Here is a 26456-nt window from a genome sequence, read left to right on the forward strand (position 1 = left end):
TGATATTATGAAGCGGTTCAAGCAGAGGTGAGCTTGTGGCTGCGTCAACAAAGTCAAACATTATACTATAAGGTATCAAGGAACTGGTTTCTCGTTGGGAGATACGTGTTCGTTGCGGGGTGACTATATTGAGAAATAAGTATATACGCAAGAAGAAATACACTACTGGCCATTAAAATTGCTACACTAAGAAGAAATGCAGATGATAAACGGGTATTCATTGGACAAATACACTCCTGGAAATTGAAATAAGAACACCGTGAATTCATTGTCCCAGGAAGGGGAAACTTTATTGACACATTCCTGGGGTCAGATACATCACATGATCACACTGACAGAACCACAGGCACATAGACACAGGCAACAGAGCATGCACAATGTCGGCACTAGTACAGTGTATATCCACCTTTCGCAGCAATGCAGGCTGATATTCTCACATGGAGACGATCGTAGAGATGCTGGATGTAGTCCTGTAAAACGGCTTGCCATGCCATTTCCACCTGGCGCCTCAGTTGGACCAGCGTTCGTGCTGGACGTGCAGACCGCGTGAGACGACGCTTCATCCAGTCCCAAACATGCTCAATGGGGGACAGATCCGGGGATCTTGCTGGCCAGGATAGTTGACTTACACCTTCTAGAGCACGTTGGGTGGCACGGGATACATGCGGACGTGCATTGTCCTGTTGGAACAGCAAGTTCCCTTGCCGGTCTAGGAATGGTAGAACGATGGGTTCGATAACGGTTTGGATGTACCGTGCACTATTCAGTGTCCCCTCGACGATCACCAGTGATATACGGCCAGTGTAGGAGATCGCTCCCCACACCATGATGCCGGGTGTTGGCCCTGTGTGCCTCGGTCGTATGCAGTCCTGATTGTGGCGCTCACCTGCACGGCGCCAAACACGCATACGACCATCATTGGCACCAAGGCAGAAGCGACTCTCATCGCTGAAGACGACACGTCTCCATTCGTCCCTCCATTCACGCCTGTCGCGACACCACTTAAGGCGGGCTGCACGATGTTGGGGCGTGAGCGGAAGACGGCCTAACGGTGTGTGGGACCGTAGCCCAGCTTCATGGAGACGGTTGCGAATGGTCCTCGCCGATACCCCAGGAGCAACAGTGTCCCTAATTTGCTGGGAAGTGGCGGTGCGGTCCCCTACGGCACTGCGTAGGATCCTACGGTCTTGGCGTGCATCCGTGCGTCGCTGCGGTCCGGTCCCAGGTCGACGGGCACGTGCACCTTCCGCCGACCACTGGCGACAACATCGATGTACTGTGGAGACCTCACGCCCCACGTGTTGAGCAATTCGGCGGTACGTCCACCCGGCCTCCCGCATGCCCACTATACGCCCTCGCTCAAAGTCCGTCAACTGCACATACGGTTCACGTCCACACTGTCGCGGGATGCTACCAGTGTTAAAGACTGCGATGGAGCTCCGTATGCCACGGCAAACTGGCTGACACTGACGGCGGCGGTGCACAAATGCTGCGCAGCTAGCGCCATTCGACGGCCAACACCGCGGTTCCTGGTGAGTCCGCTGTGCCGTGCGTGTGATCATTGCTTGTACAGCCCTCTCGCAGTGTCCGGAGCAAGTATGGTGGGTCTGACACACCGGTGTCAATGTGTTCTTTTTTCCATTTCCAGGAGTGTATATTATACTAGAACTGACATGTGATTACATTTTCACGCAAATTGGGTGCATAGATCCGGAGAAATCAGTACCCAGAACAACCACCTCTGGCCTTAATAACGGCCTTGATACGCCTGGGCATGGAGTCAAACAGATCTTCGATGGCGTGTACAGGTACACGATACAACAGATCATCAAGAGTAGTGACTGGCGTTTTATGACGAGCCAGTTGCTCGGCCACCATTGACCGGACGTTTTCAATTGGTGAGAGATCTGGAGAATGTGCTGGCCAGGGCAGCAGTCGAACATTTTCTGTATCCAGAAAGGCCCGTACAGGACCTGCAACATGCGGTCGTGCATTATCCTGCTGAAATTTAGGGTTTCGCAGGGATCGAATGAAGGCTAGAGCCACGGGTCGTAACACATCTGAAATGTAACATCCACTGTACTATTCAAAGTGCCGTCAATGCGAACAAGAGGTGACCGAGACGTGTAACCAATGGCACCCCATACCATCACGCCGGGTGATACGCCAGTATGGCGATGGCGAATACACGCTTTCATTGTGCGTTCACCGCGATGTCGCCAAACACGGATGCGACCATCGTAATGCTGTAAAAAAATGGTTCAAATGGCTCTGAGCACTATGGGACTCAACTGCTGAGGTCATTAGTCCCCTAGAACTTAGAACTAGTTAAACCTAACTAGCCTAAGGACATCACAAACATCTATGCCCGAGGCAGGATTCGAACCTGCGGCCGTAGCGGTATTGCGGTTCCAGACTGCAGCGCCTTTAACCGCACGGTCACTTCGGCCGGCGTAATGCTGTAAACAGAACCTGGATCCATCCGAAAAAATGACGTTTTGCCATTCGTGCAACCAGGTTCGTCGTTGAGTACACCATCGCAGGCGCTTCTGTCTGTAATGCGGCGTCAAGGGTAATCGAAGCTATGGTCTCCGAGCTGATAGTTCATGCTGCCGCAAACGTCGTCGAACTGTTCGTGCAGATGGTTGTTGTCTTGCAAACGTCCCCTTCTGTTGACTCAGGGATCGAGACGTGGCTGCACGATCCGTAACAGACATGCGGATAAGATCCCTGTCATCTCGATTGTTAGTGATACGAGGCCTTTGGGATCCAGCACGGCGTTCCGTATTACCTTCCTGAACCCACCGATTCCATATTCTGCTAACAGAACGCGAGCAGCAATGTCGCGATACGATAAACCGCAATCGCGATAGGCTACAATCCGACCTTTATCAAAGTCGGAAACATGATGGCATTTTTGCTCCTTACATGAGGCATCACAACGACGTTTCACCAGGCAACGCCAGTCAACTGCTGTTTGTGTATAAGAAATAGGCTGGAGACTTTCCTCATGTCAGCACGTTGTAGGTGTCGCCACCGGCGCCAACCTTGTGTGAATTCTCTGAAAAGCTAATAATTTGCATATCACAGCATCTTCTTCCTGTCGGTTAAATTTCGCGTCTGTAGCACGTCACATTCATGGTGTAGCAATTTTAATGTCCAGTAGTGTAGAATGCTAATGAAGCTTGCTTCATTTATAAAGCTTTAAGAGTTTTCACATAAAAATTCGGAGGCATTACTTTTCAGCACACATGACAGATTACTTACTAGTTGCGAATATTACATGGACTTTACTTCATTACTAATACCATGGGAAATATGCGAGAAAGTGGTGGTTCCGAATTTGTCCTTTTAAACAAAAGACTGAACGTCAGATATGAACGACCCAGAGGAAAACGTGTTACAAGAGAAACCTCGCACTACCCTTAACCAGGTTAAAAAGGACAGCCCAAAAAAAGTGTTTTGGTATTTCATGACGGTGTAACCTACATTTATGGGCATTAAAATTGCGATTTCGTGAAGGAGGCGTCACCAAACATCATATCGGCATGGTGTGTACTAAATGCAAATCATCAGCATTTCATCACAGCCGAAGAAGTACGTAAGAGTAACAATATTTACATTTGGTATATAGGGAAATGTAACGCGGCGATCGTCTCATTTAGTAATCGCATTTGAATGTTGTTTGTTTGTGAGAAGATCGCGCAAGGAGAAGAAAAGTCCACTAGCACGTGTGGAATTCGAAAGCGGCAGGATCGTGGCCTACCGGGACTGCAATTTATCGGTCTGCAATATTGCTTCTCCCGATAGTCGGGATCCCTAGACTGACGTGCAAATATGTAATCGATAAGGTCAGGGAGGTCACACTCAGCGCAGTGCAGTATCTCAACGGCGCCACGCATCTTCGTCCTGAGAGGACAGGCATATTGTTCGTTCCGTCGTGCAAAATCACACAGCCATACCTCGTACTTTGAGAGATGACATGGACTTGTTTGCAGCAACACAAGTAACCACATGGACACTGCAACAATGTCTGAAACACCACGGACTGTCAGCTGTATTGCATATTTAACGGCGCCAATCAGGACGTGAACTAATTTCACATCAGTATTCACTAGACAGGGCGATGCTCGCCCGGTTAGTCGTTCGCTCTAACGCACTGCTTCGCGGGCGGGAAGGCGTACCGGTCCCCGACACGAATTCGCCCGGGTATGCCGGCCAGTCTGTGGATGGTTTTTAAGGCGGTTTTCCACCTGCTTCGGCGAATGCGGGCTGCTTCCTCTTATTCCGCCAAAAATTACACTACGTCGACGATTTCTCCACGTACACGTACACCCTAATTACCACGCAAGCATTGAGGTTACACTCGTCTGGTGTGAGCCGTACCCGGGCGTGGGGGGTGGGGTGAGTGGACTGCTGTAGCTAGTTGTGGGGTTGTGCACCGCTGCGGTCTACGGCGGGAAAGAAGCTTCTCCATCGTTTCTAGGTCCATAATTCCATACAATACCGAATGATTCACGAAGATATGCAAATATTTTAATGTGTTATTCTGCAAGTAAAACTAAAGAAAAAAGTTCAGATAAACATAGGTCCACAAATGTTACGGAGTTACGGCTAATAAAAGATTTTGAATGAAATTCAGTAACTTCGCTAATACAAAGCCATCGCAAAACTGTACGAGGTTAAAGAATTTTTTTTATTGGTCTGGTGAATCTAATGAAACATGTCCCAGACGTTTATCTGCAGTAGTTTTCCACAACATTCAGAGAAGCAAAGACGTAATTTAGTAAAATTTTTAATTTATTATCTACCTGGCCCTATTTGTTTTTTAAATTTCAGGCAATTGCACAAAGTTTTCAACAGAAGTTGTAGAGAATTTAATTTTGGAAAAATGATACTAATAACGTTAACTGAAACTATATGAATGTGTCAGATAACCTGCTTTGAGTAATACCACAGGACACATGAATTCACGTTAAACCGGAAAAAAAACAAAGATCAGTGTTAAGAAAGTTGTACAGTGTACATAAAGTTTCATTATACATTCACAATAAATGTTCAGAAATGTCTCCACCGAGTTCGATGCATTTAGCTGCACGGGTACGAACATATTTTGTTGCTCGTTTCAGTTTCACAGAGTTCTTCTTAATTTCTACTGTTGCACTCATAATGCGAGCAAGTAACGCCTTACGTGTATTGACTCTGTCCTCATAAACTAACGACTGAAACGACTCACTAACGGTTGCCAACAATGACATAAACGTTTCTACATTCTTAATGAGAAGTAAACAAATTTACTTGTATAATAATCGTTACTTCTCTGGATGTTCTGGAAAACTACTGCAGATAAACGTCTGGGACATGGTTTTTTTTTTACGTTCACCTGACCAATAACAACAAAATAAATGGAAATCGTGCTTTTCTTTAACCTCGTACAGTTTTGCGATGGCTTCATATTAGCGAAGTTGCTAAATTTCGGGCAAAAACTTCTGTTAGCCGTTATACGCGGACCTATGTTTACATGAACTTTTTTCTTTAGTTTTACTTGCAGAATAACATATTAAAATATTTGCATATCTTCATGAAGTATTTTGTATATCCCTGACTTTTTTGTGATGTTCGTAGGTAATTATACTCTTTCCTGGGCTTGGCGTCGGTGCTGGTGCTTTTCTTCTCTGATAATGGATGCAAGCCTTTTACAGAACAGAATCGAGGTAGGGCCCTCAACTTTTCTTTGGGACATGCTATTAACCCATGAGACACCGCGGTGCGCTGATGCGCTGATTGTCGGCCGGGGTGGCCGTGCGGTTCTAGGCGCTACAGTCTGGAACCGCGTGACCGCTACGGTCGCGGGTTCGAATCCTGCCTCGGGCATGGATGTGTGTGATGTCCTTAGGTTAGTTAGGTTTAAGTAGTTCTAAGTTCTAGGGGACTGAAGACCTCAGAAGTTAAGTCCCATAGTGCTCAGAGCCATTTGAACCATTTGATGCGCTGATTCCCAGTACAGCAGAAACATGGCAGCAGTACACGTGCCCGACAGCCTGCTAAAGAGCCGCTTCCGTGACGGGCAAGTGCGCTCGGCGGATTGACGAGGAGGATCGATGTACCGGCAAGCCTAACCATTGTGTTTAGGCGGTTTCCCACATCCAAGTCCGCGAATACGGGGTAGTACCCAAGTCCCGCCTCAGTTGCACGATTCGCAAACAATTGGAAGACTGTCGCCCACTTTCACGTTAATAACACTGAGGCAGACAGCTGGGGTTCACACAGTCTATCCCGGTAGGTAACAGTTTGGCGACAGGAAAGGCGTCCGTCCACGCCTTAAACGAACCGTGACAAATACCTTCACTTAAAACTTCCGGGCTGATAGGCCGTGGTCGAAGCATAAAACTCTCTCCTGACGTTTCGTCACCGACTGCGAGAGACATCCTCGGAGGTAAAGCGGCGAACTGCGAAGAGAACTCGAGGGAGCGCTGATTATACAGGCAGTACAGAGGGCGCCACTGTCGATCACGTGGCGTCGGCTATGAGATTGTCTCTGGTAATGCCAACATTCTCGATTGAAAGTAATCGATCGTCAATCTTGCGGTGCAACGCTGACATCCAAATTTTATACAGTGTGGTTTGAATCCTGACACATTTAAACAGCATTAATCCGAAAATTCAATTCACTATTGAGACGGAAAGGAATGGGGAATTGAATTTCCTGGATGTGTCTGCGATTAAACGACGGGACGGAACGTTGGGCCATAGAAAGCACACACACACTGATCGTTATCTACACAAAGATTCAAACCACCCAAGACAAGAAAGAGGGGTAATGAAAACTTTGGTAGACAGGGCGTACAAACTTTGTGAACCTGTTTATTTAAAAGATGAGATTGAACATCTACGGTCAACTTTCGTGAAGAACGGCTTTTCTAGAAAGGATATAATGGTTCAAATGGCTCTGAGCACTATGGGACTTAACTTCTGAGGTCATCAGTCCCCTAGAACTTAGAACTACTTAAAACTAACTAACCTAACGACATCACACACATCCATGCCCGAGGCAGGATTCGAACCTGCGACCGTAGTGGTCGCGCGGTTCCAGACTGTAGCGCCTAGAAACGCTCGGCCACCCCGGCCGGCAGAAAGGATATAGATCGAGCACTTCGCTCTAGGCAGAGAATCAGGAGTAACGACGAACAACAGTCGCCCAAGGGCAAAGTTTTTCTTCCGTTCATTAGTAAGGTCACAGATCGCATTGGGAAAGTTTTAGGCAAGTATGAGGTGGAAACTATTTTCAGACCCACCAGGAAAATAAAAGAATTTTTAAGGTCGGCAAAAGATGCACGACACCCTTTGGCTACACCGGGGGTATATAAAATTCCTTGTAGTTGTGGACAGGTTTACATCGGTACCACAAAGAGAAGTGTGAACACCCGTCTTGTTGAACATAAGAGGAATTGCCGTCTGGGTCACACGGATAAGTCGGCCGTAGCGGAACATGTTTATCAGGAAGGTGATCATGAAATAAAATTCAGCGAGAGGAGCGTCATGTCAAAAACCTCGCATTATTAAGCAAGCTTGTATAGAGAGGCTATCGAGATTGATAAACATCGTAATAATTTTAACAGGAAAGACGAAGGTGTTACACTGCATAAAATTTGGATGCCAGCGTTGCACCGCAAGCGTGACGATCGATTACTTTCAATCGAGAATGTTGGTATTACCAGAGACAATCTCATAGCCGACGCCACGTGATCGACAGTGGCGCCCTCTGTACTGCCTATATGATCAGCGCTTCCTCAAGTTCTCTTCGCAGTTCTCCGCTTTACCTCCGAGGATGTCTCCCGCAGTCGGTGACGAAACGTTAGGAGAGAGTTTTATACTTCGACCACGGCCTATCAGCCCGGAAGTTTTAAGTGAAGACAATGCCGGCCGTGAAAGCTTACATTGTATGAACGTGACAGATACGTTAAAAACCTTTCCGACCCTGCGCCCATGCGAGACAAAGGTACAAGAAAAAGAAGAGCATCACCAAAGATTGAGGTTGAATATTTTTTCTTTAATTTTTTTAAGTTTACTAACCGTTTCTCCACTTCAAGGTCTATCTTTTGCTGCATATTTCCGTTGATATGCAACTGCATTTCTCAGTGTTTCTGTCTACATCTACACCTATTTAGTTACCCGGCTAGCCACCGCACGGTGTGTGGCTTAGGGCAGACTGTACCGTTGCATTTCCTTTCCTGTTCCACACGCAAATAGAGCGACGGAAAAACGACTGTCTGTATGCCTCCGTATGAGCCCTAGTTTCTCGTATGTTACATTCGTGGCCTTTACGAGCAATGTGTATTGGCGGCAGTAGAATCGTTCGGCAGTCAGCTTCAAAGACCGTTTCTCGAAAAGAACGTCGCGTTCCCTCCAGGTATTCCCATTTCAGTTTCCGAAGCCTCTCCGTAACACTTATGTGTGGTTCGAACCTACTGGTAACAAATCCAACAGCCCGCTTCTGAATTGCTGTCATTTTTCGATTTCCGATTTTTAATGTTTAGTTTCAACCCGATTATAAGAAAGTAATAAAAATAATTTTTTATGAATATTTGCTAGGTTTATTTCGTAACTTATTGCATACTGTGGCTAATTTCAGATCACTGAATCAAAAGCTGACTTTCATGTTCATGGTAATAATATAAAAAGATATACTTTGTGTTATGCCGGAGCCAAGGTAGCCCCTGAGGGCCGATAACCCACATTACACCACAGAGGATGGGACTGTCTATGTCCAAAGCGTACCAGCACCATGGTAAACACTGGCTATTTACGTACAAGATAATAGAAACAGACATTCCGATCACTACTACCTGCAGGTAGAGCTCGAGCCACGGCCTGTAGGAAGTATCACTACGCCAAAACCTGATTATCTGGAGACAGCTATTTAGGGGCTAGAACCAGCCCTGAAGTTCAGTTCACTCTGGATGCCGACCTCGTGGACTTCGACCACTGAAGATTACGTCTTCGTCTCTGAATTGGACTTCTACTAGTGTGTGTGTGTTACCACGAACCTTTGTGGAAAATTAGAATTGAACTTTTATTTGCCTCAATTAAGAGACTTTTACTGGCATCGTTATTGGTACCGTTCTTTTGTTGTTCAGTCATCAACCTTGTAAAATTACAGAAATAAAAGTTGTTTGTCAAAAATTGCAGCCGGCCTGAGTGGCCGAGCTGTTCTAGGCGCTTCAGTCTGGAACCGCGCGACCGCTACTGTCGCAGGTTCGAATCCAGCCTCGGTCATGGATGTGTGTGATGTCCTTAGGATAGTGAGGTTTAAGTAGTTCTAAGTGCTAGGGGACTGATGACCTCAGCAGTTAAGTCCCATAGTGCTCAGACCCATTTGAACAATTTTTGAAAAATTGCAAATTGTCAGTCACAACACAAGTATTACTTGGAACAGCTCTTGCGGGATGTGACAGATTGTATTAATTACCTCGACGACATCGTCATCACTGGCCGTAACGCGGATGAACATCTCAGTCATCTGTGACAATTATTGTTCATGCGACTGCGGGCCTAAAATGCAACCTTGCTAAATGCTTCTTTTTTCAGCCTGCTATCTCCTACCTGGGTCACATCATTTCCCGCAATGGCATATCACCTACCTCCTCCCACATCGCCGCTATAGCGGCCCTTCCTCGTCCGAGCGACGTCGACCAATTGCGGTCTTTCCTGGGTAAAAGTGCTTACTGTCGAAATTTCATTCCATCCGCCGCCCACATTGCGGCGCCCCTCCATCACCTATGCCAAAAGAACGCGCCTTTTCATTGCTCCCCAGCTTCTGAATCGGCTTTGCAAACCTTAAAGCGGGGGTTGCACTCTGCGGACTGTCTCATGCCATATAACCCCTCTCTTCCCCTCCTCTTGGCTGCGGCTGCCCCAGACTATGCTGTTGGGGTTGTCCTTTCGCAGTCTACTGGCTGGATCGGAACGCCTGGTGGCATACAAATTTAAATCGCTTACGGATGCCCAAGGCAAATATTCCCAAATTGAGAAGGAGGCCCTAGCCATCGTGTTTGCCTGTACCCAGTTCCTCCCATACTTTTATGGTACGTCTTTTCGCTTAATCACTGACCATAAGCCCCTCGTGGCCTTATATTCCCCGTCAGCCCAGTTACCCACGAAGACTTCCCACCGCCTGCAGCGATGGGCCCTATTCCTTTCACGTCTTAGGTACACCATCCATTTTCAGCCCTCCTCCCAGCATGCCAACGCCGATGCCTTGTTTCGACTCCCCCACGGCCAGGATACGGCATTCGATTAGTCGGACCTCCTACTTTTGCAGGTCGACGACGACATACAGGATGCATTAACTGCATTCCCAGTCACAGCTGAGAGTGGGGCCACAGCGACGAACGCAGATACGCTCCTGCAACTGGTGTGCCGCTATTTTCCCTGCGACTGGCCCTCGCTTCCTCCGCCTCGGGCCCAGGCTGACCTCCGATTCTTCTTCGCCATCCGCCATCAACTGGCCGTTAACGGGGTGCTCCTCTGTGCAGAAAATGGCGCCAATCCACGAGTCATCGTACCAACTTCCCTGCAGTCCCGGATTCTCTGCATCAAGGTCACTGGGGTATTGCCCGGACGAAAACCCACGCACGTCGCCTTGTCTTGTCTTCTGGGTAGGCATGACAGCGGACGTGGAGAGCATGGTCCAGGGTTGTCAGCAGTGTACCCAGGCCCTCCCCACACCGCGCTGGTCCTTCCAGTCCTGGCCGGCTGCTTCCCTCACATGGGAACGCATCTTTGTGGATTTTGCGGGACCCTTCCTCGGCACTTACTGGCTGCTCGTCACAGATGCCTACTCCCACTTCTCTTTCATTATCCAACGCTCCTCTATCACCACAGAGAATACCATTACGGCCCTGTCAAAAATATTTTACATTGAAGGCCTTCCCGTCACCATGGTATCTGACAACGGCCTGCAATTTCGCAGTCAAGAGTTCGCCAAATTCTGCCACAATAATGGCATCCACCACGTCTTTACCCCTCCTTTCAGCCCCAATCCAATGGCGAGGTGGAGTGCCTTGTATACAGTTTTAAAACTCAAATGAAGACGTACATGGACGACCATTATCCGAAAGAAGCTCTTACGTTATTTCTCAGTACCTACAGGGCCACACTGGTGGGTGACAAGAGGCCAGCCGAACTGCTCCAGGGTCGCCAGCCGGGGCCCTACTCCATCACCTCCTGTCACAGGTTGGACTTCACGCCCTGCCCAGCGCTTCCCAACATTCATCCGGCTCCAAGGTGTGGGCTCGCAGTTTCAGGCCCTGGCCCAGCTGGCTTCCGGGGGTCATTATCTTGCCCCGCAGCCGACAAGTGTTCGACGTACACCTGGATGACAGGGTTTTTCACGTCACCACGTCGAACTACATCCTTGTTTCCTCAAGCAGTTGCAGCCGCAAATGCCAGATCCTGTCTCTCTCTCCCATCGCCGGCACCTTCCTTGGGGCCTATGTTGACGCCCTCTCCTCAATTGGTGGATGATCTTCCCGGAGATAGCCAGCAGACGCCGGTTGCAAGCCCCACGCCGCCACATACTCTGGACCTGGGGCAGCTCTGGGACCTTTTCCTGAACCCACTTCTCAGCCCCTCTTCGGCACCACCTCGGTTGGACGACGCGGAAGTCCCCATGCCGCTTGCCCACCCCAACGTCGCCTCGCAACCGCCACTACTTCGGCGTTCCAGCTGCCTCGCGCGGAAGGCAGGGTCCTACTCTCTGGCGGCCGGGTTTCATCTTCTCCTTCAGGAGGACGTAGCTGCAGATCAGCCTACGGTACCGGGCTATATTGGTACTCTCTCCCTCGTGGTCGCCCGTGCCACACCAGCTTTTCCAAGGAGGAAGGGGTGTTATGCCGGAGCCAAGGTAGCTCCTGAGGGCCGGCAACCCGTATTACACCACAGAGGATGGGATTGTCTACGTCCAATGTGTACCAGAACCATGGTAAACACTGGCTATTTACGTACAAGATAATGGAAACAGACCACTACTTCCTGCAGGGGAGCTCGAGCCATGGCCTGCAGGAAGTATCACTAAGCAAAAACCTGATTGGCTGGAGACAGCTATTTTGGGGCAAGAATCAGCCCTGAAGTTCAGTTCACTCCGGATGCCAACCTCATGAAATTCGACCGCTGAAGATTACGTCTGCGTCTCTGAATTGGACTTTTACTAGCGTGTGTGTATGTTATCACGAACCTTTGTGGAAAATTAGAGCTTTTCTTTGCCTCAATTAGGAGACTTTTACTGGCATCGTTATTATTACCCTTCTTTTGTTGTTCAGTCATCAACCTTGTAAAGTTACAGAAATAAAAGTTGAGTTTGTGAAGAATTGCGAAATGTCAGTCGCAACACTTTGTTTTTACTGTGAAGGGGAATTAGAACGGAATTTTCTTTTCGCCATCTCGGATTTTTATCTCATTATGAAATTTGCAGTTTTCCGAATAAAATGATATATATGTCACTTATAAACTCGCATGGGAAGTTTTTTATTTTATTTTTTAAATATAATCTACACCGATTGAAAGTGTTAAAATTTCTACGTGCATTACTTCAAGACCTAATGAAATCGGTAATTTTTTTTATAGAAGGCTATGGATTGCTGTGTTATAAAGGTTAAATTACATGTTTGTGTTGGTAGCACTGTCAAAAACAGTATCGTTTCGTTTCATAGTACAAATACGCGTTGTATGTCAAAGTGCTAACGTTTTTTCTGGGAAAGGGGCTAATAGATTGGTGAATCTCTCAAAATGTAAAGTATGACGCCAAAACGAAGTGCTTTTAAGAAACTTGGGTTTCACGGTAATAGATTTTGGAATAAAGGGAAACATTGTGTTCAACATGATGCGTGTGGAGTTACAAACAATGAAATACAGACAAACTCGTCAGTATCTAGAGAAACAGCCATTAGTGCTTCGAAGATTAAAATAAAACACTGTGCTACACAGTTTTCTCAAAACGAAAGTGATGTAAATAGTATGTTAGGTTATATTCTGATAGATTTACACATCCTAACGCGTGTGTTAGGTGAATGTGTGTGTTGAAAGTTTACATGAAGACAGTGAGGTATCAAATGGACTAGCCAGGAAACTTATCATTAATTGTGAGAGTTGTAAATATACTAATTCTTTTTGTAATTATGGTAAATGTAAAGATAATAATTTTGAAGTAAATGTTAGGTGGTTTTATGGATTGAGAGCTATTGGCAAAGGACGCACTGCAGCAGAAACAATGTGACCCATGATGAATATGCCGCCCACCTTGTAAAATCAAAAAGTGTGCAGAATTTATTGGAGCTGCTGTGGAATCTGTTGCATGTGAGTCAATGAAGGGTGCTGCAAACAAAGCTGTTGAAATAAATGATGATATGACTGACATACCAGTAGCTTTTGATGGCACTTGGCAGGAGCACGGCTACAGTTCTAAGAATTCTGTTGCTATGGTGACCAGTGTGGTTACTGGGAAGATAATAGCTTTCCAGATTTTAACCAAACATTGTTACAAGTGTAAATCAGGGAATGAAGAAGGGCATATCTCTGACAGAAATTATGAAGGAACGAGTGGTGGTACGGAGGGTTCTGCAACTACTGGAATTTTTAGTCAATCTGTGAAGGAAAGAGTAGTGTGTTACACTATGTTCTTAGGTGATGGAGACTCAAAAGCATATAACAGTGTAGTAGCCGCTCAGCCTTATGGTAAGAAGATTATCACAAAACTGGAATGTGATGGTCATGTCCAGACGAGACTGGGCACCAGGCTCAGGAAGTTGAAACAAAGTTTGAGAGACAAGAAATTTTCTGATGGTAAAACCGTAAGAGGCAGGCTGACAGACAAAATGATTAGTGAGCTACAGCAGTGTTATGGGATGGCCATCAGACATAATACTGAGGGTTTATTGCAAATGAAGCAGGCAGTATGGGCTACCTTCTTCCACAGACTGTTAACTGATGAAAAACCAGTACACCACCTTTGCCCTCCTGGACCTGATCCATGGTGCATTTACCTCAATGCCGACTTCTCAAAAAGTTCCTACAGCCATAAACATTCCATCCCAGCAGCAGTCATGAATATCATAAAACCTATTTACAGAGACCTGGCAAATCCTGAATTACTGAAGAAGTGTCTGCATGGTCAGTCTCAAAATATCAATGAGTCGTTCAATAATCTTATACGGAATCGCTTATCAAAACGATGTTTTCGTTGGAATGAAGACACTAAAGCGGGGGTCAGTGATGCTGTTATTGCTTTTAATTATTGCAACATCGGTAGGGTGAAAGTGCTACAGCACATGGGAATGGAGCTAACCGCATCAGCGGACTTGATGGACTAGGTTCGCATTGATAAAGCAGAGTATGCAGCACAGTTGGCCACTAACGAGTCCAGATAGAAGAAAAGAAGAAAAAACCTGGAAAAAGATCAAGAGGATGGTATACACTATGGTGCAGGGTGCTTCTGAGTGACTAAAAATAATAAATTAAGCATATATTAAGTGAGTTACTGTCTTGTGAAACTTCAGAAACAGTTCCTGAAAATTTACATTTTCTGTTGTATTTTTCCCTGAGTCTCAGAAACCACTTCGTGTAGCGTATTCAGATTTTCAGGGAGTAATAAAATACATATCGTGAGTCTACTGAACTAAAAGAAAAGCATAATAATATGTATAATTAAAATTATTTAGTATAACGTACAAAAAAGTACACCAAATTGTAACCGTGTAATTAAAAAATAGTATTTCCAAAGCAGTGCCCGAAATGCAATTATTGTAGGTAAGTAGACTCAGAACATACTGTTTAATGTCCTGTAAAAGTTTCATGTCAATGGCTGCGATGGTTCCTGAAATACAGGGAAGCCAAGTCGCGAAATTTAACATTGTCGGGATAGAGCAGTCCAAATCCCCTTAAATATGGTCATTGTTTAAGTATCAAAGTAAAGCTACTTTAAAATTGCTACGTAGAGATAAATTAATACTCAGTTTCTGGGTATTCAGCCAAGTTGTTTCCATTTTCTGCTCAGTATTCTGCAGAAAATGAAAATAACAACTCGGTTGAACACCTGGAAGCTCACTACTAATCAGTCACGCCGAGAAAATGTAAGAGGTCATGTAGATCGATTCTGTGAGATACAAAAGTATTGCGTACTTCCAAATAAATTTTATTTTTGTGATGCGACAGTTTTCTATCTCACCAAAACAGTTACACCAAAAAATGGTAATGGTAGGAACTTGGACCCCTCTTTGTAAAATTTCTATGGATGCCCATGACCATTGTTGCAGCAACAGAGATAGGCATGCCGACAGTGGTGAACCTTTCGACAACATTAAACGCAGCGGTGCCACCACGTCGTCTTTCCAAGCGAGCCCTGGTTCTGCATACGCTCTGTGATGGACCAGTACTTGTGTGGAGGCTCTGAAGAGAACAGGTGGCGTTAATGATTACCTCTGCTTCACATATCTGGTACTGTGGACAGCAGGCGTTATACTGCGCGCGTGCAGGGTGTTAGAGGCCCCTGTCACGTTATCTTCCAACATGATATTGCTTATCTTTCAACGTGATAACGCAAGACCGCGTGTTGCCTGTGCTGCGCTGACCAACCTCGATACAGAGGGCGTCCGACTGTTGCGTGGCTAGTATGTTCTCCAGCCACTGAAACACATGTGCTCATGGGTTGACGAGAGACTGATGAGTCACCATTCGTCACCGACTACCATTTGTGAACTCCAGCACACAGTTGAAGCGGCATGCAATGATGTAGCCGTATCTGTCATCCAGTCTCAGTTCTACTCGATGCCACGCTGGGTTAGAGCCATTGTAGCGACCAATAGTCTACTGAATTTCGCATTTTTTGTACACTGCGCAGTCGCATTAATGTGATCACCTGTCAAAAGAATGAATAACCACTTCTTGCAGCACTGACAGCTGCGAGATGTGCACGTAGAGAGTCAGTGAGGTTCTGGAAGGTTCTGACAGGGATGTGGAGCCATGCCGACTCCAGTGCTGTGGGTTGCCCCCTCCCCCCGCCCCACCACCTACCAACTGCTGCTAGTGCTGTCACCTGCCGTCTGTGAGTATGAGTGGTTATTGAATATTGACGTCGAACTTCGGCGGTGGTCAGACTAATGTGACTGGACAGCGTACCCCCAAACCATCTACAAATGTAGTCATGTGTTGTACGCACAATTCTGTATGTACACAATAACTAAAAATTACACTCATGCTCATAAATTAAGGATAATTGCAGAATGTGGTGCCACACAACGTGGCACTGCACAAAACTGGCGCTAATAGCAGAGGCACGTAGGCAACACACACGACACAGATCTGTAAGTCCACCGTATTGGTGATAAGTTGAGAAAATCGTCCCAAAACACATGTGCTACGAAACGACACTGTTTCCTGCGCATATACTCCGACATCAATATGAGATATGATCACCATGCACACGTACACATGCCGCACAACGGGTTGGCATACTGTGGACCAGGTGGTCGAGCAGCGACTGGGGTATAGCCTCCCATTCTTGCACCTTGCCTGTCGGAGCTCCTGAAGTGCTGCAGGGGTTTGAAGACGTGCAGCGATACGTCGACCGAGAGCATCCAGGACGTGCTCGATGGCGTTTAGGTCTGGAGAATAGGCAGACCACTCCATCCGCCTGATATCTGCTGTTTCAAGGTACACCTCCACGATGGCAGCTCGTTGGGCCCATCCGTTATCATCCATCAGGAGGAAGATGGGACCTACTCCACCCCTGAAAAGGCGGACATACTGGTGTAAAGTGACGTTCCGATACACCTGACCTGTTAGAGTTCCTCTGTCAAAGACATGCAGGGGTGTACGTGTACCAATCATAATCCCACCCCACTCCATCAAACCACGACCTCCATACAGGTCCCTTTCAAGGACATTAAGGGGTTGGTATCTGATTCCTGGTTCACGCCAGATGAAATCTCGGCAAAAATCACTGATCAGACCATACCTGAACTCGTCCGTGAACGTAACCTGGGACCACTGTTCGAATGACCAAGTACTGTGTTCTTGACACCAGGCTTTACGGGCTCTCCTGTGACCAGGCGTCAGTGGAATGCACCTTGCAGGTCTCCGGGCGAATAAACCATGTCTGTAGACTGTGTGTCTGGAGACAACTGTTCCAGTGGCTGTGGTAAGGTCCCGAGCAAGGCTACCTGCAGTACTCCGTGGCCGTCTGCGGGCGCTGATGCTGAGATATCGGTCTTCTTGTGGTGTTGTACACTGTGGACGTCCCGTACTGTAGGGCCTCGACACGTTTCCTGTCTGCTGGAATCGTTGCCATAATATTGAGATCACACTTTATGGCGCACGGAGGGCCCAGGCTACTAACTGCTGTGTTTGGCCAGCCTCCAGTTGCCCGAGTATTCTACCCCTCATAACGTCATCAATATGTGTTCTTTGAGCCACTTTCTACACATAGTCACCATTAGCACGTCTGAAAACGTCTGCACACTTACTCGCTGCACCGTACTCTAACTTGCACCAACACACCTCTGCGTATGTGGACTGCTGCCATCGCCATCGTGCGACGACCGCAAATCAGATGCAGCGCATGGTCATACCCCGATGTGATTTAAACCCGCAAACCACCCACCAGAGCGTTGTTTCACCATGTATCAGCATTATCCTTAATTTATGAGCATGAGTGTAGTTATTTGCTCTCCCTTCTAGCGTTGCAGCTTTAATGGTTAATAAATAGTGAAACGATCGTTATTACGTAATTGAAGGTTAGTGGGGAGAAAGGAAAAAGGGTAGGGAAAGAACTGATGGTGTCAACTACATCGGGGCTTTATGCGGAATCAGGAGCGACGAGTGAAAATGTGCGTGTCCAACTAGGATTCGAACCAAGTATCTCCTGCTTACCTGGCAAATGCATTAACCACTGCGCCATCGGGACACAGTGTTTATGGTAATTGCGCTGACTATCTCGGCCTCATTCCCACCTAGCCGCAATCCTCGTCCATATTTTCTACTTTGAGATTCCCGCAGGAGAACGAATGTAATTGTGCATCCGCACTGAAGGTGGTGGGTTCATTGTCCGCCGAGGCATTCATATCGAACCAATATGAAGATAGTATCTAAGAACAGTTAATGACCGTGCAGCTTCTCTAGAATGAAATGATAATTAATTCGAAACCCTTAGCTGCCGGCAGGTGTTGTTGATATACATCAATGGGGACAGCTGAAAATGTGTGCCCCGACCGGGACTCAAACCCGGGATCTCCTGCTTACACGGCAGACGCTGTATCCATCTAAGCCACCGAGGATAGGATAGTGCGACTGCAGGGACTTATCCCTTGCACGCTTCCCAGCTATCCACAACCTACATTCGTAGTGCTTCTAATAGATATTTGACCATTCACTCATTACTCGCTGCAAACTAAGCTGCCGAGTCCCTTTAGAGTTCGGGCAAAGCCTGTGCATTCGCACAGGTCAATGGCCGGGTAGCCTTTTAACTATATGAAGATAGTATCTGTTCCTGAAAGGACAGATACCATTGGTGAACGTGCAGCTGCTCTAGATGAAATGATAATTAAAATGAAACCCTTAGCTGTTGGCAGCTAAGGGTTTCGATTTAATTATCATTTCATATAGAAGCGATCATTATAAAACGCGACAGAATCGATTTATATGAGGCAACAGTGTGTATCGCATATGCAGTCTTAGCACGAGCTGACGAGACGTTCCGTAATGCGTAAAGCCATTTGGTCTCTCCTCGGGATTTTTACCTAAGGGCCGGCCTGTGTGGCCGAGCGGTTCTAGGCGCTTCAGTCTAGAACCGCGCGACCGCTACGGCCGCAGGTTCTAATTCTGCCTCGGGCATGGATGTGTGATGTCCTTAGGTTAGTTAGGTTTAACTAGTTCTAAGTTCTAGGGGACTGATGACCTCAGATGTTAAGTCCCATAGTGCTCAGAGTCATTTGAACCATTTTTACCTAAGGCTCAGTTGTGCTCAAATAGCCTCTACGTACAAGAAGAGTAACAGAAGAACATGTGAAATACGATTGTTACCTCCCCTCAGACTTCCCTTCTTTGCGGGTCTCTCAGTTTGATAAACGGAGCACAGCTCTGCACACACAATAGCTGCAGCCACTTCCAGCATCTTCTGTACAGAGAAATTTCGCAGTTAACCATCTAAGATAGCTCATTTTATGTCAGATTTAGTTTTATTTAGGTCGTCCTGTATAATTTTCCAAAGACAAACAATATTAAAACTTAATTCAGAGGCGGAGTAAACATTTAAAAGGCGTAAAGGGACGTTAAAGTACAGAATTAAGACTGCCGGCACCCATGCTCTTCGCTTGAAGTACAGCAATAATTTCAGTGATGGCTTACTGCCTCTTACTTCTCCCATTATATCACTTGATCTCCAGCAAAGGTTTCCATCCAAGTCCCTGCCACACTGAAGGCATAACTTGTTTTCATCTACTAGCACAATGGCGAACTGTTAAGTACCTAACAGATCCCCTAATTTACTCGAAGATATTTTGCAGAGCTCAGACAAGATCTTTGACCAGGGTGCGTCAGCAAATCTGACTGATTTCCTTGGAACTAGATTGCAGAGGTGCTTGTTCCACGGAATGGACACTTGTGATGCCGATACAGAAGATATGACTTTCCAGACTGTTATCACAGTGTCAGGAGATTTTCTTCGACTGACATCTGCAATCATTTTACGGCGATGAAAAGTAATGGTCCGATCTCAACAAGGAAGCAGTTCCCTACTACACAGAATGAACTCTACTGCTGCCACAACCAATAATGATAAATGACATTCACTATGTCCACACACGCCTATCTGACCTGCTACAGCACCTGCTGCGACTTATCACGCCACACAAAACATACTCACTTTTCCGTACACTAATTACGGTGCAGTAGCACCATGTAAGTCATTCGATTCCTATGATCATCTGATAATTGGATTCTGGGCAACAATATTATCTTGAAAATCGAGTCGTGTTGCTAGACAAACCATTCTGTGAGATCCTCACCTGAGCTCCGACGAAAGTCCTTCAGCAACACGAAACGGCAACATTTTTATAAGACAACCGTAAAGGATTGGATGTCCAATTTATTCTTCAGCCGACAACACGCAAGCAGTTTTCAAAGTTTCTGAAATTCCACAGCGCATTTCATAATCTAAAATCGGGCCAAAATGTGCCAAAATATTTGACACCACCAACTTTGACCTCTTGACGATGGGCTGTAGTCTATAATCTATGGCGGAATATAATCACTCAGGTTTAATGGTGTGCTTCCAGGTATACATGCAAGAAGCAGATACCATTTTTGCACATTCTCGCACCGCTATTTACAGCTGATTGTGAGTTCGATTCCAGACACCTACTGCGGGATCTGAAGCACAAAAGAGCGTCAAAGGTCGTATTGGATGTCGGAAGTTGAACTCGACTATAAATAGTGGCGCGCTACCAATAACAGTTCACAGCCTTGTTGAAGTCACGGCAGCGAATACACATAACAGAAGTACTCGCAGCACCTGAAGACGACGATTGGGTCGGTCTCAAAATATTTTCATAAAACAGAAATAACAACTTGGCTGCTCACCTTGAAGAACACCAAGCATCGTAGAATAAATTGGGCGTTAGACCCCTTGTAGCTGTCTTGCGAAAAGTTGCCATTTCACATGCACAATGTACCCATCAACGCCATTCAGAAGGAACATAATCTCTTCAACAGATGATAATTTCTGGAGCTTGTCACACGTTACTCTTCACAGTTTACCTGCCGTTGTCTGTAAATTCATTACATCTGTCACATCTTTGACTAGTCTCAATTCTTCCCTGACGTTTCCACGCTGCGAGGAGTTCGCTAACATCTTAAAGTCTTAACGGTAGAGAGACATTTCTAGAACGTCGAACTGGCACATAAGTATAGAAATAAGTGGAAAATATTAATACGTGTTGTAAGATTCCGTATGCTGGAATGCAACACGTGTTTCTACATCAGAAAATTTGCCAAAAATTTGATAAAATATAGTCATGTTTTCTGTCATTGTGACGTCCCATAACTCATTACGTCCAGCACTTCACCGCTAACGGTATTTGCCTGTTGATATAACAGTGCCCAAAAGAAGCGTATCCCAGGTTGATGTGATGCTCTGGTCATGATGTAACGTATGGTCTTTGGTCCTATTTGTTTACAGCGACGGGTGAGAAATTTTTTGACCCGTGGCATGGAGTGCTTTGGGTGAAGATGTACATTACAAATAACACTATATGTCATAAGGCCAGAGGATAAGAGTTAGCTCTCCGACTTGGCATGGGGCACGTCAGTTTCGAGGGTGCCAACCGGATCATATTCACTAAACAGAAACTGGAGTATTTCAGAAAATTCGACTCAGTCTGCGAGAGTATCTTGGTAACTCGCAGTTACCTTGCACTGCATGGTACTAAGCTACGCAAATGCTTATCACTGGGATACGATACGAGAAGACATCTTTTATGAATCCCTTGGATTAGCGACAGCCTCTATTCATAAACTTTACTAACTTTTAATCGCTTAATTTGTTGCTGTAGAGGATATTCTTTACAAAAGCTGCTGCTCAGTGATGTGGAAAATGGCAAGCAAAGGTTCCATAAAGGTCAGAATGCCAATAATACGTTTATTATGGTGATAAAAACTGTCTCTTAAAGTTCACGGACACATTTCTGCACAACGCTAAACTGTTCAGGTAAGCCACGATTTGGCCACCAGACTAACGGGTAAGTGATTTATTTACGCCTTAGCGCTCACTAACTTACTTCAGGAGCGCAAACTTCTTCGGCTTACGCGCCTTCCAAACACATTAACCCTTATTCGGAGCCACCATCGTTATTCAGCTATTTAACAAATCAAATAGTAAAATCTGCACAACTGACCACTAGTACTGTAACACCATGAAGGCGGCGCTGAACAAGTGTCAAATTGGTATTTTATGTATATATGCAAATCGCTAGTATTTCAGCGTAGCCGCACGAATTGGTAGGAGTAATGCCAAATACACTGATGAGCCAAAACATTATGAACACCTGCTTAATAGTTTGATTGTCGAACTTTGGAACGAAATACATTACTGATACAGCGTATCTGACAGTTCGTTGGTAGGTTTGCGGAGGAATGTGGCATTAGATGTCTACGCACAGGTCACCAAATTCGCGTAGATAACAGGTCGCTGATTTGCGTGCGTGCTGATGGCGCCCGATAGCGATCGAAATGGGATCCATAGGATTTACATCAGGCGAATTTGGTCGCCAAGGCATCGACGTGAGTTCACTACATTGCTCCTCAAACCACTGTTGCACGGTTCTGGCTCGGAGACACGAACAATTATACTACTGAAAAATGACATCGCCGTCAGAGGAGACATCAAATGTGAAGCGACGCAGGTGGTTCGCAGCTGTCAGTGTGTCTTCGCTTACTAGCACAGGTCCTTTGCAAGCGCAGGAGAACGTCTCCCATAGCGTAGTGCTGCATCAGTGGCGCACTGCACGTTACGAGCCGGCGCTCACCTCGATGACGGCGTTTGCGGAGGCTGCCGTCGACGTAGCGTAGCAAAAATGTGATTCTCCCGAAGAGCCGACACGTTTCCATTGATCGAAGGTCGAATCCAAATAGTGGTCCCATGCCCACTACAGTCGTAATTGACAATGTCGTTGGGTCAACATGTGAGCACGTAGGGGTGATCTGCTGCGGAGCTGTATGTTCAACAATGCACGATGAATCGTGTGATCCGAAACACTAGTGCGTGCAGAGACGCCACAGATCACCATCTATCCTACTTTACACAGCACACAAGCCTCCAAACCCACGTTCTGTGAAGAGTAGTGGACGTCCAGCCATGTAGCGCCTAGTGATAGTTTCACAGTCCTTCTAGCTCTTTCCATAGAAGCTCACGAGAGTAGCATGTGAACATTCGACAAGCTTCACCGTTTCCGTGATACTCGTTCACAGGCTCCACATAAAGTAATCTGCCCTTTGTCATAGTCACTTATCTCAATGGATTTCCCCATTCGCAGCCCATATCTTCGCTAGGGTGATCCCCCGTCCGTGTCCGCTCCGCTTACATAGTTTTGTTACCGCGTCACGGGCCTGCAAGGCGACCAGACGGCATCCAACGGCGCGGTGGGTAGTGGTCATAACGTTTTGGCTTATCAGTGTACATCCAGTATACAGCGAGGTCTGAAACAGTCTGAAGAGATTGTAACAGTGCTGCAGGGCTGCTTATGTTGAGAAATAATTGTTGAGAAGAGAATTGGACAGGGTGGGCCAATTCTGGGTTAAGTGACTTGAAGTTAGCAAATCAGGCTGTTTGACACCCAAATAGAAGCATCCAGCCTGTTAAAATGAATGCCAGTTGTTCTCATGAGCAGCATTTGCATCGGTTTCGATCCTTGCTACCGTTCCATGTCCAATTTTTGTTCGCTCTGTTGTTCGGTTTCAGGAAACTAAACGAAGCACACGTTTGGTGACACGGTCTCTGGCAGGCCGCTTGAATTTGCGCGTGCGAAGGCCTGATTGCCTAACTTTGATGCTAATAGACTCGGAAACCGCGCAACGTACCGAATGTTTTTCTTCACAATTATTTCTTAGCATAACCTACCTTGCGACACCCTTATAAGCTTTTCAGACAATTTCTGACCGCTCTATATAAGGAAAGACGAGACAGATGCCTCTCACCGAGAAATCGTATTTTAATATGGGTTCTTTGCGAGAGCATATCTGTATTTACATTGTAATAAGGACAGTCGTATTCTAGCACGTGTTGCCATTAGACAGCGACGGAACGGTGGCCTACCGAAACTGTGGTTTACCCTCGAGTGACACTGCCTCTCGCGTTACAGAGGATCTCAGATCTCAACAGGCACTAGCAACTAGTGCCCGAGGTGACGGAGATGTTCATCGCCCGCACAGGATCGAACGCCCAGGTCACTCACATTAAGTCAGAACCAAGGGCACCCATGCTCAGGGTAAGTGGGGCCGCGGCACCCCCCCCCCCCGCCCCTACTTCTGAGGGATAGGAAGAAAATATAGTGCAGTCGGGTGCTTTTCGTTCATGAAAATGATTTTAAAGGTCGGTAATACGTGGGTTTTTAACAGAATTGAAACTGGAACTTTTTATGGCAAACTGCAATTCGCCGTTCGCCTTCCAAAATATTAAAAATACTCCATACCTTAAGGACTAGGTTCCCCCCCCCCCTCCCTACAAACTACCGTATGTGCGCGCTTGGTCAGAACGTGAACCAGTTTGCAGTAAGCTAAGAACACATACAGACTGTGTGATGATGCCTAGAGCGCCACGGAGTGTCCGCACGGCGACCTTTGTTGGGCGTCAAACGACAACGGTGAACGCAGTGATGGTATCTCGTCTTGTTTTCAGACGAGTCCCAGTTCTGCATACAACATCACGATCGACTTGCTTGTGTGCAGCCTCTGAGTGGAACGAAAGTTGCCAGACTGCACCCGTCATTGTCACACTGATATAGCATCGGGCGTGATATATATATATATATATATATATATATATATAATACAGGAAGTGGAACATTACAGAAGGTTAAACTTCCCTATTCGATGTACACCATCACTAAAATGATCAGTGAGAGCTTACTATAAACTGAAAAAAACACATCCATTAGTGAAGGTGAACGAACCATCACTGTAATCGGTTAGGGAAAGTGTACAGTAGCATATTGTCCTCTAGTGTAGGTGTACCATCGCTGCTCCCCGGTTATTAACGGTGCGTCCAACAACGCTATCAAGCATCAGCATGAATGTAAATGTCATCAGCTCGTTGTTGTTATGTCATACAGCAGCGCAGTTATGGTTGACAGTAGTGCAGTTACGGTTCACATCAGTGCAGCTATGGTTGAATCGGTGAAGTTCTACGAACATCTTAGAGTGGAACGGGGAAATCTCAGTTATAATTCTGCCTTCATGGTCAGAGAAAAGTACGAGTCACTTATCAGCAAGGCTAAACCACTAAAATCTTGACGAAAGAGGGATGGCAACGACGACAAGTTTTTGAAGAGATTTGTAGAGCTGGAAATGAATGGAGTAACCAAATTAATGTAACTGAAGAAGGTAAGATTAAATACTGTGTTTATAATGGAGAACTCTATGATATTCTGCATGATGTCCATGTAATGACTGGCCACGGTGGACGAGACTGAATGATGAAATGCTTGAAGCCAAAGTTTTGTAATATAACATAGAGTGATGTGCAAATTTATTTTAGTTTGTGTAAGCCTTGTTTACAAAACCAAACAGGTCAGGAAGAATTAACAATAGTGAAGCCAATGCTGTCAAAGGAGCTAAATTCCAGAAGTCAAGTTGATCTCATCAACTTCAAATCGCAACCAGATGGAGATTACAAATTCGTAATAGTTTATCAGGACCACCTCACTAAAGTCGTTGTTCTCACGCCACTCAAGTCCAAACCAGCTCAAGAGGTATGCGACAACATTATTGACATTTCTACGTTGTTAGGCGCTCCCTCGGTATTGCAGCCTGACAATGGTAGAGAGTTCGTTAGCAAAATAATGAGCAGCTTAATTGAACTATGGTTTGTATAAAGTACTATGACTTGTATAAAGTACAGTGGTGTTCAGACTACCATTCGGGTTGATGACAGTCTTACCTTTACTAAGAAATGGTATGAAATGAAGCGAACATGTAACATGACTAGTAGGGCAACGCATGAAAGTCTCATGATTTACTGAAAGCGTTCCAAGTACTTCAGCGCATGTCTAAAGGAAATCACTTGAAACACGAAAGTGCGACCAGTTCTGAGAGTACTACCTCAGCGTTTGGAGTCCTTATCATGTAAGTATGGCAGCAGACACCGAAAAAATTCAGAGGCGCGCTGCTAGAAACAGGCCGATGTATTCATAGCAAAAATTGTAACAAAAATGTCGGTATATTTAAATGGCAATCCTTGAAAGAAATGCCGAGCTCTTGTCGCGAAACCTTCTTTGAAAACTTTGGAGAACTGTTTTTAGAGGAAGGCGGTGTGACTCTTCTCCTGTTTTGCGTATCCCATTTACGGATCGTCAAGAAAAGATAACAAGTATTACGGCTCGTACTGAAAGCATCAAGATAGCCAGTTTTACCTTAACTTAATACACGAATGTGGGAACACACAAAATGGATAAGATCGATAATAATGATTAGCTAGTTACTTAGTTACATGTTCCATAGATGATTTGAACTATTCTTTTATCGAAATGCTGTGGAACGAGTCAATTTACAGGACATGTACACTCCTGGAAATTGAAATAAGAACACCGTGAATTCATTGTCCCAGGAAGGGGAAACTTTATTGACACATTCCTGGGGTCAGATACATCACATGATCACACTGACAGAACCACAGGCACATAGACACAGGCAACAGA

At 45.9% G+C, this 26456-nt stretch overlaps 1 protein-coding gene across 1 annotated transcript in view; it reads left to right on the forward strand.

Annotated features, from left to right (window-relative positions):
• Nucleotides 1–11494: 11494 nt before the first annotated feature.
• LOC124545747 (ras-like protein family member 10B) overlaps nucleotides 11495–26456 on the forward strand; it is a 226770-nt gene continuing 211808 nt past the window's right edge. Inside the window, exon 1 of the mRNA XM_047124689.1 lies at nucleotides 11495–11831. Within this exon, the coding sequence (XP_046980645.1) occupies nucleotides 11495–11831 (337 nt within the window). The remainder of the gene's footprint in view (nucleotides 11832–26456) is intronic.

This window comes from Schistocerca americana, chromosome 8 (genome assembly GCF_021461395.2).
Source record: "Schistocerca americana isolate TAMUIC-IGC-003095 chromosome 8, iqSchAmer2.1, whole genome shotgun sequence".
NCBI lineage: Eukaryota > Metazoa > Arthropoda > Insecta > Orthoptera > Acrididae > Schistocerca > Schistocerca americana.